Here is a 17,114-nt window from a genome sequence, read left to right as displayed (position 1 = left end):
AGCCACCAGGTGTCCCTTGGTTTCTCCACTTTAAGTCACATTCTTTCTGATGTCTCAGTGTAGTTTTTATTGATACAAATTTAGAATATTGACAAATATTTTGTTATATAAACAAAAATAGCAACCTGCAGGAATTCCAACTAATGGATATCATGTGGATAATCTGTACTTTGTCTCTCTCTCTCTCTCTCTCTCTTTTTTTTTTCAGGGGGGCAAGGGCAGAGGGAGAAGGAAAGAGAGAATCTTTTTTTTTTTAACTTTATTTATTTATTCAGAGAGACACAGAGAGAGAAAGAGAGGCAGAGATACAGGCAGAGGGAGAAGCAGGCTCCACACAGAGCCTGACGTGGACTCGATCCAAGGTCTCCAGGATCACGCCCTGGGCTGCAGGTGGCGCTAAACTGCTGCGCCACTGGGGCTGCCCGGAGAGAGAGAATCTTAAGCCTGTAGCAGGTGGGGCTTGATCTTACAACCCTAAGATCATGACCTGAGCTAGAATCAAGAGTCTGATACTTAACTGGCTGAGCCACCTATACTTCTGTCTCTTTTTTGCCAGGTTTATGATACCTCTGATGGCACCTTACTTCAGCCCCTAAAGGGACACAAAGATACTGTGTATTGTGTGGCATATGCAAAGGATGGTAAGAGTCTGATCTGATTTTACACTCTCTATAAAATGGAGTCATAGCTGTTCATTTTTCTCCTTTGTCACTCCTTAATTATGATTAGGAAGCTAACATACAACTTGCAGTTGCAGAAGATAGTTAAGTCTCTTAGACTTCAATCCAAGTTAACAAGTACTTATTGAGGGCCATCTATGTGCCAGGCACTGTTCCAGGTGCTTGAGATAATTAAGAAAAATTTTTTTAAAGATTTATTTATTTATTCATGAGACACAGGGAGAGAGGCAGAGACATAGGCAGAGGGAGAAGCAGGCTCCCTTGTGGGGAGCCTGATGTAGGATTCGATCCCAGGACCCCAGGATCACAACCTGAGCCAAAAGCAGATGCTCAGCCACTGAGCCACCCAGGTGCCCAGTAATTAAGTAAATTTAAAGTATGCTGGAAGTAGAGCAGAATAAGGGAAGTTGAGGATGTTGGGTGGGGCAGAGGATTGGTTATGGGAATGAGTAGGGTGGTGAAGGTGGGCTTATTGAGACTGGGACAGTTGAGCAAAGACTTGAAGGTGGAGAGGCAGTGAGATTCTGGTAGTGGGCATCTAGGGGAAGAGAGCTCCTTGTAAGAGGAAAAGCCATTGCAAAGGCCCTCAGGTGAGAGTGTGTCTTCCAGGGGCTTTGGCAGAGAGAGTAAGGGGGAGCAGTAAGGGATAAGGGTAGAGAGGTAACAGGTATGGGTAGGGTGGCCAGGTCACATTGGCTGTCATAAGGACTTTGACTTAGAGTCTCCGTGAAAACAGGGAACCACTAAAGACTTATGAGCAGAGGAGAGATCTGATCTGATTTATATTTTAAAAGAATCCCTCTAGCTAATGTTTTGGAAACAGCCTGCAAGGGGTGAGAGTTGGGGCAGGAATACCAGTGAAGCAGCATCATTCATGCAAGTTTTTTAACACTAGTGATGGTGGCTCAGGCCTCTGAGAGAGGTGGGAACAGAGCAAGTAGTAAGGAGTGGTCAAACTCTGTATATGGTTTGAAGGTGGGGGCAATAGGATTGCCTGACAGTTGGTGTGTGTAGTGTGAAGAAAGGAATCAGAGGTGACTGCAATGATTTTGAATTGAGCTGCTGAAAATGTTGGAGTTGTTTTCCACTAAGATGGGAAAAGTTACAGGTAGAGATACAGTGGAAGATCAGGAGTTCAGTTTTCAATATGTTGAATTTGAGAAATAATGCTATAGGAGAAAGGGGAAGGACTTGTCAGAATAGAGTCATTGAGAGGGCAAGAGGAGATGGGATCTAGGACCTAGATGTGGCATGGTGGAAGGTAGAGGGTGTTGCCACAGGTGCTGGCAGGTGGAGACATGTGGTATTAGGAGTCTAATAGAAATTCTCTTCCATTCTTTCAGTGAAATAGGAAGCAACATCACCTGAGAGTGAGGCTGGGGAGGGAGGTGTCAGAGTTGAGGAGAAAGGAAAAAAATGGAAAGTTGCCATTTAGGAGGATGGCTGAGAGAATGTACAGTAAAATCGCAAGCAACATGAAGGGCTCACTTGACAATGATCATCAATAGACAGTGAGATCAGTTGGTGTGATTATGTCTTTTTTTCCACTACTCTGAACTGCACAGATGCAGGGGTGTGGAGAGTTAGATTTAACCAGATTGGTAGGTTTGCAAGATGCAATAAGAGGGCAAGGGAGTAGAGGATGTATGCAAAGGAGTGATTATATACATTGACTTTGAGCTGTCGGCTGTGTAATGGGGAGCGTGAGGTGATTACAGTACCACAGTAAGTGGGGCAGTGGAGAGATTCTAGGTCCTGGTAGATTTGAAGGATTACTGGATGTGGTGAAGTGACAAAGAGGAGAGGTGGTAGTCAGAGAATGGGTGCATGAAATTGATATTGAGAATTAAAAATAAATCCATGCTATCCTGTGTGGGATTAGTGAGAAGAACATGGGCTTTGGCATGCGATGGCTCCTAGTTCCAGTCCCAAAGACACTGTAAGTTTGAGGTAGTTATTGAGTCTGAGTCTCAATTTTTTCATGTGTCAAATGGATGTAGGATGAGAGATAACATCCTGTGACTACTGCTGAGAAGGTCCAGAATCAGAATGTTACAGTGCTTGAACGAACCTTGGAGATCATTTACATTCCAGATTTTTAACTGCTATTGGATGATGAGCCTCTTTGAGAATCATATGAAAACTATAGACTTCTTTGTAGAAAAGTACACATTCTTTATATATATTCTTTATATATACACACAGTTGTGTGAGTATAGTTTTAGTCTGATCTAGCCCAGTATCTTCATCTCAGTCCTACATAAAGACCTGGAGAAGTCAAGCGACTCACTAAGATCATGCAGCAAGTTAGTGGCAAAAACAATACTATTTCTTGCCTCATAGTCAGGTGTGCTGTGCCACAGTAGTCATGGTTCTTTTGTTTTTTGTTCTTTTATGTGCATGCTTGAGTTCAAATTCAGAGTAATACTGTGGGGAGGCCTTTGGGGCCTCTGGAGTTTATAAGCCTAGGGGCTCCTTGGCTTACTATGCCATTAGGGCCTTTGGTGGCGTCAGAGTGTGGCCTATCATTAGTGGCAGTTGTTGCACTTTGCAGAGTCCTGCCACACACATCATCAAATATGACCTTCTCAACAACCCTCTGAACCAGGCAGAGAGGACTTCTCAATTCTCCTCATGGATGAGAAAACAGGCTAGGATGAGAACAACAGGTGAGGGTGGCAAAGCTGGACCTGTCTCAGGTCCTCCAACTGTAGAGTACTCATTCCTTCCAGTAGATCATGCTGCTTCTCCAGGACATTACATCATGATTCTGAGGTCTTTTAATTCCTCTAAACTGGTCTTTTCCCCTTGGATCTAGAAATAGAAATACTCTAATTATGGTATTGCTCTTTTTTTTTTTTAAGATTTTTATTTATTTATTCATGAGAGACACAGAGACACAGGCAGAGGGAGAAGCAGGCTCCATGCAGGGAGCCTGACATGGGACTCGATCCCGGGACCCCAGGATCATGCCCTGGGCTGAAGGAGGTGCTAAACCGCTGAGCCACTGGGGCTGCCCTGGTATTGCTCTTAAAGCTTTCTTGTTTCCAGTGTCTCCTCTAGTCTTATAAGTATTCAATGAGCAACCATGACACAAAGGTATGAAAGAACTAGTTTTTGGTTTGAGAAAAAAGAAGACAATATAAAGAAATAATTGTAATAATAATAGCTTTTTTTTTCTTTTTTTTTTTTTTTTTTTTAGTATTGATTCTATTCCAGGTACTGTCCCAAATACTTATTCTTCTTTAATCTTTACAACAACTATGAGGTAAATACTGTTGTTGCACACATTTTTCAAATGAGGAAATGAAAGCATAGAGATGTTCAGGGACTTGTTCCGGGTCCTGCAGTTGGTACCATGACTGGGAATTCCAACTCAGACTCTTGAGCCCATAGCCCACACTCTTCATTATCAGCTGTCTGCCAATGTGGAGGGAGGAGTGACAGAAATAAGAACAAATAAAAGCAGCTTCTGTGTATTTAATAGATGCAGCAATGTCATATGGCTTACTCAAATATCTATTATTCCAGCCATCATGAAAGGTGTTTTACAAATATTATCTTAGGTGTCCCCCACACAGAGCCTGTGAGGAAGATGTTATTATTCCTTTATGTTTCAGATGTAGAAGCTCAGAGAGCAGTGACTTTCCCAATGTCAACTTCTATTTGCCTTAAGAACAAAGTCTAAAAGTCCTTAACAAGGTTTAGAAAATCTGGCCCATGGTTATTTCTCTGTTGTCATCTCTCACCAGAGTAGGTGAAGGCTCCCTGTTGTTTGCTGCCGTGATACCCTGCTCCACTTCTAAACACTTGTAAACTGGCAAGAATGTAATTAAGAAGTAATTACTTGTTTTATGTTGCCTCTCGCTAGTCCATTCTTTCATAAAACCACCTAGTGTGGAAATGAAGATATCATTGGTTGCTCTTGCTTGAAGCCTTTCTTTGGGAAAAAGAGCGAGATCTTGATGATAGCCCTGAAGCTCCTAGAGATCTATCCTCCACCCACCTCCCCCTTTGTCCTTGGTGTTCCATGCTGGTATGCCTCAGTCCCTCAGAAATACCACGCTTTTCCTAAATCAGGGCCTTTGCATATCTTTTCTATCCTTGTGGATTGGTCTTTAGTTTCTCTTTGCACCTGGCTAAGCTTTGCTCTGAAGGTTCTCCTCCTGAGAATCCTTTGCCTCAACTAATTAGGTCCCCCAGTTATTCTCTTTCCTAGAACTCACTTCTTAGCACATTATATTTGTGTTGGATTAATTTCATTTAATGCCTACTTTTCTTAATAGACTAAACTCTGTGAAGGTAGGGATCATGTGTGCTTTAATCACTACTTAATCCTTAGCACAGAACATGATCCCTAGCATGTAGTAGGCCCTCAATACATCGTCATTTACTCAGTGCCAGACAAAGCAAAATTTGAACCCAAACTTCCTGACTGCCATCCAATACAAATAAAAAGAAGTAGAGAAGCAGCTGACACTTATTATTCACCTTAAAGAACTAGTTTTCTAAGAAATACTCTGGGAAATGCTGGTTTTAAATAAATGTGACAGTTTTCTTTTTAAAACACTTTTAGGCAAACGCTTTGCTTCTGGATCAGCTGACAAAAGTGTTATTATCTGGACCTCAAAATTGGAGGGCATTTTGAAGTACACGTAAGTAACTGTTTAGGTGTACAGTATTATTGGTTTGACTCTTACTGAGCTACTATAGCAAAAGCCCCTTAGAAATAACATTAGGAAGAATTTTTCCTCTGCAATTGCACTTGAAGTTATGTTGTAGGAGAAATGGTGCTAGGCTAGGTGCTTTACTTTGTTATCAGTTAACAAACTGATATCAGTTATCAGTTAACAAACTGATTACTTTGTTATCAGTTATCAGTTAACAAACTGATTACTTCGTTATCAGTTAACAAACTGGCCTAGCTTAAATGCTACCTCCTCCAGGACCAGCATGCTAGATACCTAGCTAGATACCTAGCATGCTGGTCCTGAAGGAGGTAGCATTTAAGCTAGGCCAGTCTGGTGGGTAATGTCTAAGAGATGAAAATTGTGGGTGAGGGGCACTCCAGGGGAGGAGAATTCATCCCTGTGCTTTTTGTTGGTCACTTGCATAAGAGTTTGTGGTGTGTAGTTAGAGAGACTGTGGGCTTATCATAAAATCTTCAGTTGTAGCCACTGAAGCATTTGTGGTTTGCTGCATAATAATCTATAGTTGTTTACTTCTTAGACATAATGATTCTATCCAGTGTGTCTCCTACAACCCTGTTACCCACCAACTGGCATCTTGTTCCTCCAGTGACTTTGGTAAGTTTTGATTCCTGATGTCTTGTCCTGGAATTACTGAAAATCTGCTGACACCCATCCAGAATGTGGTTGTTTTATCCTGGGAGAGTTAATGCTACTTCCCTCTCTTCAGTGGCTGAGGGGAGGCTGACACTTATTCTTTAAATTGTGTAGAAACCAAGAGAGTGAATGGTAACATTGAATCTGGTAAGAAATCTGGGAGACAGCAGGAAGGGCCCTAGGGAGGGAGATGGTAAGAAGGGTGGGAGAGCATAGACAACTTGGCGTTGCCACCTCTGGGAAGCCTTCCCACCTCATCTGTCAGGAGTAGGTCATTATTCCTGCCTCTGTGTTCCTTAATATCCATGTATGTGAAATTCTTCATTGTTTCAACTGTGCTTGTGTAGTGTGTCACCGTTACTTGTTTGGTGACTAGCTGTCCTTCCAGAGGGGCTGGACGCCCTGAGGAGCTCACTGTGCCCCCATTTATGACATTGGCATGATGCTGGCACAGAGAGAGGCCAGTGAAAGGGCCATTGAGACAGGGAGGGAAGGGGCAGAGGCCTGTAGATTATCTCTATTCAAGGGGAATTGTGGTTTTCAGCCCATCCATCTGTCTTCCTTGCTGAGTACAACAGAATAGGCATTACTGAGGAATGAGAGACCATGTAATCCCTCTCAGTGTTTCAGTGTCCTTATCTCAGATGAACACATTCCTACCCTTTCACTGACAGAGTTCTGAGGTTAAAAAAAGATATATATATATATATATTTCATATAATTTCATATTTCATGAAATATAAATATATATTTTATATATATATATATATATGTAAGCACATTGTATAAATGAAGGGGAAAGGAGCTGTCATTCATTAAAAATTTTATTATTTTCTCCATGTAAGGCACTGGTCTGTGTGTTTAGCTTTGTGATTAAAGGGACAAAATCGAATCCCTGTCCTCAAAAGAGCTTGTGGTTTGGGGCAATTGGGGAGGTAAAACTTGTAAAAATATAACATCAAGTAATAATAAAAATATTCATTGAATTGTTTAAGATGTGCTAGGCACTGTGCTGAGGATTAAAATGAATTCCTATTTGAGTTCTATGATCACCTTTGAGGTCAGGTATTGTTCTCATACCACTGATGAAAAAGAACTGGAGCTTAGAGTGGTTCAGTGACTCACTTGAGGTTGCCCAGCCAATAAGTGGTGGAACCAGGGCTTGGACCTAGGCCATAGGATTGCATTTAGAGCATGATCTGGCAAACAGTGCTAAGGGAAACCCAGGAGGGGGAGGTTTCCTCTGCTGGAGGCTCCAGGCAGGCTCAGTGGAGCATAGATAAGATATACACAGGTTGAAATATTTAGGGGAGGCATTCTAGACCAGGGGGAGGGGAGAAACAAATAGCTTGCTTGATGTTGCACTTTGCTATGTAAATACATTATTGCCCTAGATTTACCTTTTTGATCGTACTTCATGGCTCAGGCAAAGAGTAGAATTTGTTCATGTTGCCTAGACATACACCTGTTGTAGGGCAGTGAGCCACTAGCAGGAGGGAGCAAGCCAGAAGTGGCTAGTGTGCCTTAGACAAAGCACAGCCTGGACAGGATCATGTGCTGTGGGTGAGGCCTGGGAGAGGAAACTGATTTTCCAGAAGCAGCAATCATTACTTCAAATGCTAAGTTCATACATTTGAACTCTGGTTGCAATGTAATAGTTAAGAACTGTGAAATTGCCATTTCTTTGAGTTAATGCTCTGAAAAGTTGGCTAGAAATTCAGCAATCTATCCTTTTTTTTTTCTTTTGAAATAATTATAGATTCTCTGTCAGTTGCAAAGATGGTAGAGAAGTCTACCAGGAAACTGGCACAATGTGTATATTCAGTTCTGTCCTTTGATCACTTGTGTAGATTACCATAAAGCCGTACATACACTCCTTTATTACCATCCTCCTCCTGTTATTCCCTAACCCGTGGCATCTGGTAACCATTAAGCTGTTCTCCATATTGATGGAATTTTGCCATTTTGGGAATGTTATAAAATGGAATCATATAGTACATGACTTTTTGAGATTGGCTTGTTTCACTCAGCATAAAGCCCTGGAGGTTCTCAATAGTTCATTCCTTTCTATTGCTGAGTAATACTCCATCCAGTATATCTTCTTTTATATTATTTTGTGTTGAAGGCTTGTGGTCTCCTGAACAGAAGTCCGTCTCCAAGCACAAATCCAGTAGCAAGATCACCTGCTGCAGGTGAGTTAAGAGCAGCTCTGAAAGTAGGTTTTATGTTCCCTCCTCCCAAATAGACTCTCAAACTCCAGTTAATTTACACAGTGGGAAAAGGTCTTATGTGATCTGGGTGGCTTGGGCCCCTGTATTTTCTTTTCTGGTCTCCTTGATGGGAAGGATCCATGCCTTTGACCATCAAGCAAAAGAGAGCTACAGGTTGCCTTCTTGCAATTATCTAGCAACAAGCCTCCTCAGCCAGAAGCTGCACTCAGTGGAGGTTTTCTGGAGGTGCAAGGCTGTCCTTGTTTAGGCAGCATGTATGCTAGAGAAACCATAGGATTTGATACTAGACCTGGATCTGAATCCAAATTCAGTCACTGATGGGCTCTGTGACCTTAGGAGCTTCCTCATTTGATAAATGGGGATAAAAATACTGACTTGTTAGGGCTGCTATGAAATACACACAAACTAAGGAGTGTAAAGCAAGCAGCACAGTGCCTGACATACCGTAGAGATTCTATAAGTGGTAGCTATTCTGGCTGTGCAGCTTCTGAATGTGGCCTTTCTTTCATTCAATATCTATTAAGCACCTACCTATTTGAGAGGCTAGGAATACACCAAGACACTTGAAGTGGGAGGAGGTTGAAATGGTGAGTGGGGAATAGAGGCTGGTGCAGCAGATGTGGGTAGCTAGGGGCTACCATGGAAGTATGTACGGAAAGCTGTGGGAGCTCAGAAAACAGTACTATTGCCTTCACATCTCACTGTTGATTCTAAAAATAAATGGGGTTTGAAGTTTGGTCCTCTGATTTTTGCATCAGGATGGGCCTGCCATTGCTGCCTCATCAGACTGTATTTCAACAACACATCATCCTCACTGGTTTTATCTTCTGTGTGTTCCTTTCCCTCTCCCTATGCCCTCTGTTGGTTGTATGAATAGCTGGACAAATGATGGCCAGTACTTGGCTCTGGGGATGTTCAATGGGATCATCAGCATACGGAATAAAAATGGTGAGGAGAAAGTGAAGATCGAGCGGCCCGGGGGCTCCCTCTCCCCGATATGGTCCATCTGCTGGAGCCCTTCAAGGTAATCTTATAGCTGTCCTCCTTCTAGGACAGATATTACTGAGAAAAAGGGCTTTCTCCACAGGCTGAGTTCTTTCTGTCTTCCTAAGGTCTCCCTCCATTCAAAACCTTCTCATTCCATTTGACTGATCTGTTTTGGAACCCATTCCATTTGAATGGAATGTTTTAAGAGCCCATCTTGAGTTTTGGAATGAATCCCAGAGATTTTAGCTAAGCAGATGAACTATCTAGGTCAGCCCAAACTCTGTGTGCATGCGCGTGCGTGTGTGTGTGCGCGTGCACGCGTGCTATAGAGAGCCCATTTCTTTATGAGTTAATAGCACACTTCTTTGCTATTTATTTTGGTCTTTTTTTTCATTTCTTCCCTCCAAGTCTGGGCAGAACATGTGCCCACTGAATAATAAATACCTATTTCATGAGCCTTTTTTGCCACCCTTGCCAAAAAAGTAAAAATTAAGTCTAGAAATGTCCCCAAAGCCTATTAGTTCCTCAGACAATTGGCATCTACCTTCTCAAACCTTACACACATTTCCATCCTTTGCCTGTGTGACTTTAAAGGTAGACTAAAAGCTTTCGGTGCTCTTTGTATAATCCTTTAATACTAAATTTCTAGTATCCCCCACAGAGTCCTCTGAAGGTAAAGGACTTAATTGTTTACCAGCCCAATGTCATTTTACAGGTGGTACCTACTTGATTTAGAAGATTATTTGATTCCATTGCCTTTCTTACACCAGATTATTATGCTTCTTCCTGAATAATTGTGTCCAGCCCAGGGCTATACCATGCATGTCTAATGCCTTCAAAGGCCATTAGCCTACCCCAGAGTTCCTGCTGTTTGATTTTGTGGCCACAAGATGACTCTGTGGCTTCAGGGTACCATTTTTAATTCATGAGAAGCAGGATGCCCAATGTACCTGGTTGCTATCCTCTTCCGGGCAGGGTTCAGGGACTCCTTGACAGGTTTTGAAATTATAGCTTTAGTGCAGTTCGAGGCAATGTGATTGTGAACAACCACTTACTGTCTACAGCCGATGGGAGAGTTTCTGGATGAACAGAGAAAATGAGGATGCCGAGGAAGTCATTGTCAACAGATATTTTCAGGAAATCCCTTCCACTCTGAAGTCAGCAGTGTACAGTAGTCAGGGTAGTGAGGCAGAGGAGGAAGAGCCAGAGGAAGAGGACGACAGTCCCAGGGACGACAACTCGTGAGTGTGTCCCGAGGAGCAAGAACCCTCCTTGGAGGGGTCCAGGCCCCAGCGTAGACCTGCCAGGGCAGACACTGCTCTGAAGCTCCATTCTAAGTGGGGTTGGGGGAATTGTTGGTGAAAGCTCCTCCAACAAGGGGGAACACCTTATAGCTTGTCATACAATTATTCTTTGGGAAATTTAGGGATTGCTGAAAAGTCTAAAGGAGAAAGTTCAACTTTTCTGTAAAACCCTATCCTATGAGGGAACCATCGCTAGCATTTTAGTGTATTTCCCTTCAGTCTTTTAGTGTGTTCATATGATTAACTAAATATCTCCAGCCTTCTTTTCTTCCCACTTGACCATCATAAAGTGAATTCTTTCTGGTAACATTAGTGGTCCTTTAAAAACATTATTTTTAATACCTGCATAGAGTATGCTGTGTGGCTACACCATAGTTCATTGAACACTTTCTGTGTTACTGGACACCTTTCTTAGATTATTCCCCTGTACTTTACCTTGCATTTGATAGGACATGTACCAGAGAGGAAGCCCTTGCCTTATACACAATTGTCACGCCCAAATCCTGGCTGCCTAGGCATTCTTTCTTCTTTTTGATTGAGTTTACTTATAAGGAAAACGTTGGCAGACTGGAGTGAGGAGACCTGGGGGAGCCAGGATGTTCTGATTGGGCAAAAATGATCCAGCTTGGGAATTTTCAAACTGCTCTATGGTGCCTGGGGTTCCTTGTAAGAAGGAGGTGGAAGTGGGGGACAAGGATAGTAGGAAAAGGTAGGCCTCAGATCCATATCTGTGCTTCAACCAGAACAGTCCCTTTTATTGCTTGACATGAGTTTTTGTTTTGGTAAAGAGCCCCACTGCCATGAATAAAAAAGGAAAAGGGGAAAAAAGAGGTTGGAAAAAACCACCAATCCAGCTAATGTATATGGCCTCCGTTAGGAGGCTTACCATGGGCTGGATTCGTGGATTGTGTTTGGACCTCAGTGCAAATCATACAGAGTTCACCTGTAGGTCTCTTCCTGTTAATATCCCTCCCTCTCCCTCTTTGTCCTTTTTCCCTTAGTTGTGAATTAGTGCCTATATTTGCCAGTGTCCACCTGTGGCTGTGTTTTGCAGAAGAGGCTGCACCCTGCCTGACTTGCCTGCATATCTTATGGGTGTTACCAGATGACAATAGGCCCTGGGCTTGAAAAGCTTGAATTAATAAAGAAAGAGGAGGCAATATTAAGTAGAGTAAGACCAGGTCTCAAGGGCTGGGAATGTCTCTCTCTTGAACTAGATTCCCAAGTTGCTTGATCCCCAGCCTCAGCTGAAGAGGTTTCTCCTGTGTGCTAGTCCTAAAGCCCTAGTCCCAAGGTACTGATCCTGATAGGTACTCAGTTTCAAAGACTATTGTTGGTCTTCAGAGAGCCCATTATATTTTATTAATTCCAATCAGAAACTATTTCACCTGTTTGAGAACCCCAGCTGTGAGACAACTTAGCTTGAGGTGTTGATTTTCCTTCTTCAGGAAGAGCAAGCCAGCTTCCCCTCTGTCCGTTAAAAAATCAGACAACTCATGGCTTTCCACTGCTTTGGACTTATTTATCCATCATCTCCCCACATTTTATAGTACAAAAGTAAAAAGCCCTCTTGTTTCTCTAACCTTGCTCTTAGCACTGCTCTTAGGAAGCTTTGAAATGAGGGGTTTAGCCTCTTCACTGTGGCAGAGCCCCATAGTAGGGTATTCAGTGAAATAAAAGGTCCCAGGAGGATCACCTTGTATCATTCCACTGGACTGATTGATGGGTTGGCCCACATTACAACTTTTGGCCACATTACAACTTTTGGCCCACATTACAACTTTGGAATACAGTATTGCTGTATAATATTTGGCAATCTGACAGTATGGCTAGTGCTTTCTTTTTCCTGTTGTTTGTTAAACCTTTAGGGCTGCAGTTATCAGTAGGCCATGACTCCACATAACCTCTTTTGTCTTCTGTTGATTAGAGAGGAACATAATGACATCCTGGCTGTAGCTGATTGGGGACAGAAGCTCTCCTTCTACCAACTGAGTGGAAAACAGGTATGTAGCTCTATCCAAACCTAGTGGGAAATACAGTTTTGGTCATGTCTTTTATAATCTCTTTTCACTTTCAGGGATTATTAGTAATTATACTTTTATAATTGTTAGCCCCTGTTTATTGAGCCCTTAGTACCAGGTACTGTGCTCAGTGTTTTGCATACTTTATCTCATTTAATTCTTACAGATCCTGTGAAGTAGGTATATTGGTTATCAACTTTTTAGAAATGAGTAGGCAAGACTCAGAGCAGTGATATAAAAATTATACCCAAGGTCCTACACAGCTAGTAAATAGTGACACCTGAGATTGGAACCCAGCCTGTTCTGATTCTAAAGCCTTAGTCTTCATTATGACTTTGTTTTCCTTTATTTGCTTTATGCATTCTACAAACATTAATGAGCACCCACTTAGGCCAGCACTTCATCTATGCCAGGGGCTACTGACAGAGCTGTTAATGCCTCTGCTGTGTGAAAGCTCAAAGGCTGGTAGGGGCACAGTTGATAGCCATTAGCCCCAGTGCAGCATGATACATGGCATCTTAAGGAGATGTACAGGTAGATTGTTATAGGGACACAAAAGAGGATATCATCACTGCTTGGTAGAAGTGGGAGATTTTGTAGAGATGACCTTTGAACAAGATAAATTGGAGTTTGCTAGGCAGAGGACATTGGGAATAGTGTTTCAGGCAGAGGAAACAGCATCTGCAAAGGCAGGGAAGAATGAAGATACATGTCAAGTCAGGGAACAGTGGGTTATTCAGAGTGACTGGATCCCAAGAATTATAGACAAAAGATGGAACTAGAAAGGAAGATGGATGGGTACTTGATTCTAAAGGACCTGAGTTGTGTGAATTAGGAGTTTGAACTTCATATACTATAAGTATTTAAGAGCCATCGATTTAGGCGGAGAGTGACTTAATCAGATTCCTGTTTCAGAAAAATTCCTTGTATCTATGGAGGGTAGATTAAAATAGAACCTGGTAGAGGGGGATCCCTGGGTGGCGCAGCGGTTTGGCGCCTGCCTTTGGCCCAGGGCGCGATCCTGGAGATCCGGGATCGAATCCCACGTCGGGCTCCCGGTGCATGGAGCCTGCTTCTCCCTCTGCCTGTGTCTCTGCCTCTCTCTCTCTCTCTCTCTCTCTCTCTCTCTGTGACTATCATAAAAAAAAAAAAAAAAAAAAAAAGAACCTGGTAGAGGAAACCCTGCTAGGCAGGAGACACCAAGTATTAAAGTGAAGGTGGTGGGGATGGCTTAGGTACCATAGCAAGCAGCTGAGAAATACAGTCTGTTCAGTGGAGCCTTTTGTTTAACAATATCTTTATTTGGGATCCCTGGGTGGCGCAGTGGTTTAGCGCCTGCCTTTGGCCCAGGGCGTGATCCTGGAGATCCAGGATCGAGTCCCACGTCAGGCTCCTGGTGCATGGAGCCTGCTTCTCCCTCTGCCTATGTCTCTGCCTCTCTCCCTCTCTCTCTGTGACTATCATAAATAAATAAAAATTAAAAAAATTAAAAAAAAAAAACAATATCTTTATTTCTCAAAACATGTCCTGCTAGAAAGGAGGGGTTTCAGTTATGTGTAGCCCAGCTTTAAGGCCATTTCTTTTCTACCTCATTGGTCATTTTTTTGTGTAGCTGAGTAAAGAAAAGATAAAGGTAGATAGTGAGATGTCTTCTGAGTTTCCTTCCACGGCTGATTTCCCCAAGCTCGCACTTTTAATTTTCTTGTATCTAGCCCTGGCCTATCTGTTCATTTACTTAATTTGTGTATATCATCATTCAACAAACACTTATTGGCACATCTGTTGTGTACAAGGCACTGGGTATGGGTCTTGCTAGTTCTTGGAAACAAATAACCACACGATAAGGGAAGGAATGGAGTCTTATTGCTATAGTGAAAATGAAAAAGAACCTGATCTGGTGGTCAGTGCCATGGCAATATCTTGCACATATATAGCACTAAAGTTCATAGTGTGGCCCAGAGTTTTTGAATGATAAGCAATCTCACTCTGCTGAGATAAGACAACTAGTTTGGGACAATAAAATTGTTTCCTTAGTTGGGTGCCTTTTAAATCTGGGAAGATTTAGAATTAAATATAGTATAATATAAAAAATAGTGAAAGGGATTAAAGGGGACAGGAGAAAAAATGAGTGGGAAATATCAGAGAGGGTGATAGAAGGTGATAGAACATGAGAGACTCCTAACTCTGGGAAACGAACAAGGGGTAGTGGAAGGAGAGGTGGGCAGGAGGATGGGATGACTGGGTGATGGGCACTGAGGGGGGCACTTGATGGGATGAGCACTGGGTGTTATACTATATGTTGGGAAATCGAACTCCAATAAAAAAAATACAAAAAAAATATGATGAAGTAAATCAAGACTATACTTTTGTATTAGGTATAATTAGGCATAATTTGTGTATTTTGGCATTTTAAGTGTTTGTAATGTTTAAGGGTATCTGGATTAATGATAATCACTAACATTTATTGAATTTTAGGCATTATATAGACTCTACAAGGTTAACTCTTAATCTTGGTTATAACTCTGTGAGGTATGTATTATAATCACCACCTTACATGTTAAAAAATTGAGGCACAGAGAGGTTCAATAACTGCCCAAAGCCATGCAGAGTAGTGGCTAGCTCTGGTTTAGAACCCAGGCAGACTGGTACTGGAATCCATATTAGAATATCTATCAGATCAGTCTTGTGATGACCATTTAAAAGATGTAATTGAGTAATTAATTTTACACATCCGATTTCTAATTGAAAAGTATAAGACATTTTTAGTAAGTACCTAAGTAATATTAGAATGTTAAAGAGATTCATTATATTTTCTGGCTTAGGGTAGAGTGGGGGATAGTTACTGATCTTCTTGAATCTATACACATATCTTTATTCTTTCACCAAATGTGGAATAATTTTTTTGTTATTCAAATAATTTTTCTTCTTCATTCTCTACTATCCTTCTGGGTCTCCAATTACATGTTAGACCTTTTGGTATTGTTTTCCAAGTCACTGAGGCCCTGTTCATTTCTTAAATCTTTTATTTCAGTCTTCCGTTGCATTGACTCTTCTGTCATCTGTAATATTTCTGTTAAGCCCTTTTAGTGAATTTTTGTTTCAGTTATTGCATTTTTCAGTTCTAGATTTCCATTTGGTTCTTTTTTTCCTATTTGTCTATTCATTATAGGAATATTTTCCTTTATGTCCTTGACTGTAGTTATAATAGCTATTTTAAAATATTCATCTGCTAATTCCTATCTGAATTATCTTGGGGGTCAATGTCTACTAATTGTCTTTTCTCTTGAATATGGTTCACATTTTTCTGCCTTTTGGAGTTTAGGGTTATATTCTGGACATTTTATTTTTTATTTATTTTTTATTTTTTAAAGATTTTATTTATTCGTAGAGACAGAGAGAGGCAGAGACACAGGCAGAGGGAAAAGCAGGCTCCATACAGGAAGCCTGACGTGGGACTCGATCCAGAGTCTCCAGGATCACGCCCTGGACTGCAGGCGGCACCAAACTGCTGCACCACCGGGGCTGCCGTATTCTGGACATTTTAAATGATACATCATAGAGATTCATTTCTGTCATGTTCCTCTGAAGATTATTGTGTAGTTTTTTTTTTCTTTTTTTTTAAATACAGAATACTTCATGAATTTGAGTGTCATCCTTGTGCAGGGGCCATGCTAATCTTCTCTATATTGTTCTAATTTTAGTATGTGTACTGCTGAAGAAGCACTATAGTTGGGTTATTTATTTATTTTTAAGATTTTATTTTATTTTTTATTTTTTTGAGAGAGAGTGAGAGTGATCACAGAGGGAGAGGGAGAAGTAGACTCACCACTGAGCAGAGAGCCCAATGTGGGGCTCAGTCCCAGGACCGTGAGATCATGACCTGAGCTGAAGGCAGATGCTTAACTGACCGAACCACCCAGGTACTCCTGTAGTAGTTTAAAAAAAAAACAAAAACAAAAACAAAAAAAACAGGTAGTTAACTTTGCTGGGTTCAGAGTTCAAACTCCATCTTTTCAGTATGAGCAACCACTGAAATCTCTATTGAGTTCTTTAGCCTTGCTAAGCTGCTTAGCATTCTACCCCACATGTGTGTCATTCAAAGAGTTCTAGATATTCAACAGAGTGTACGTTCAGAATTTTGGCTTTCTTTCCTCCCTCTGCATCTGTCTCTTTTCTGGGATTTTTCACCTCATTTTCAGGCTGTTGTGGCCACTCCAAATTCTGTGTTCATCCAGCAGGGTGCTGATAGGGCCTGCCCTTAGGCAAAAAGCCCTTAAAAAGTGAGAAATTCACCTAGTACCAGTCCATTGTTCCAAATGCCCACGTGTCTTCAGTTTTTGTCTGCTTATGGTTGCTCTCTAGTGCCTTCACGTGATTGTCATTTATAGTTAGTCCAGAGTTTATAGTTATTACCTGCAGGAAAGTTGGCCCAATAGGAATTAGTGAGCTGTTTGTTACCAGAACCTGCAAGCCTTCCATGTCATGATTCATAGGATTTTTTTTTTAGTTTTCTTACTAGATTTACTATCATTTTATAAGTACTAGG

General features: G+C 41.6%; 1 protein-coding gene and 1 non-coding gene across 4 annotated transcripts in view; one reads left to right on the top strand and one right to left on the bottom strand.

Moving 5' to 3' along the window:
• The window catches only part of IFT122 (intraflagellar transport 122), a 70,094-nt gene that overhangs the window by 9,174 nt on the left and 43,806 nt on the right, over window positions 1-17,114 (top strand). For all 3 annotated transcript variants that reach the window (XM_055343020.1, XM_055343017.1, XM_055343021.1), the window contains exons 3-8: window positions 557-641; window positions 5,257-5,335; window positions 5,910-5,986; window positions 8,151-8,217; window positions 9,134-9,280; window positions 12,475-12,550. In XM_055343020.1, coding sequence (XP_055198995.1) covers window positions 557-641; window positions 5,257-5,335; window positions 5,910-5,986; window positions 8,151-8,217; window positions 9,134-9,280; window positions 12,475-12,550 — 531 coding nt within the window. The remainder of the gene's footprint in view (window positions 1-556; window positions 642-5,256; window positions 5,336-5,909; window positions 5,987-8,150; window positions 8,218-9,133; window positions 9,281-12,474; window positions 12,551-17,114) is intronic.
• On the bottom strand, window positions 16,187-16,292 carry LOC129522633 (U6 spliceosomal RNA). Its single transcript, XR_008666933.1, has one exon. It is a non-coding gene; the product is annotated as a U6 spliceosomal RNA (small nuclear RNA).

Source organism: Nyctereutes procyonoides, unplaced genomic scaffold, assembly GCF_905146905.1.
Source record: "Nyctereutes procyonoides isolate TBG_1078 unplaced genomic scaffold, NYPRO_anot_genome, whole genome shotgun sequence".
Lineage (NCBI taxonomy): Eukaryota > Metazoa > Chordata > Mammalia > Carnivora > Canidae > Nyctereutes > Nyctereutes procyonoides.
Note: the sequence above shows the minus strand (reverse complement) of the source record. Positions and strands in the feature narration are given on the sequence as shown.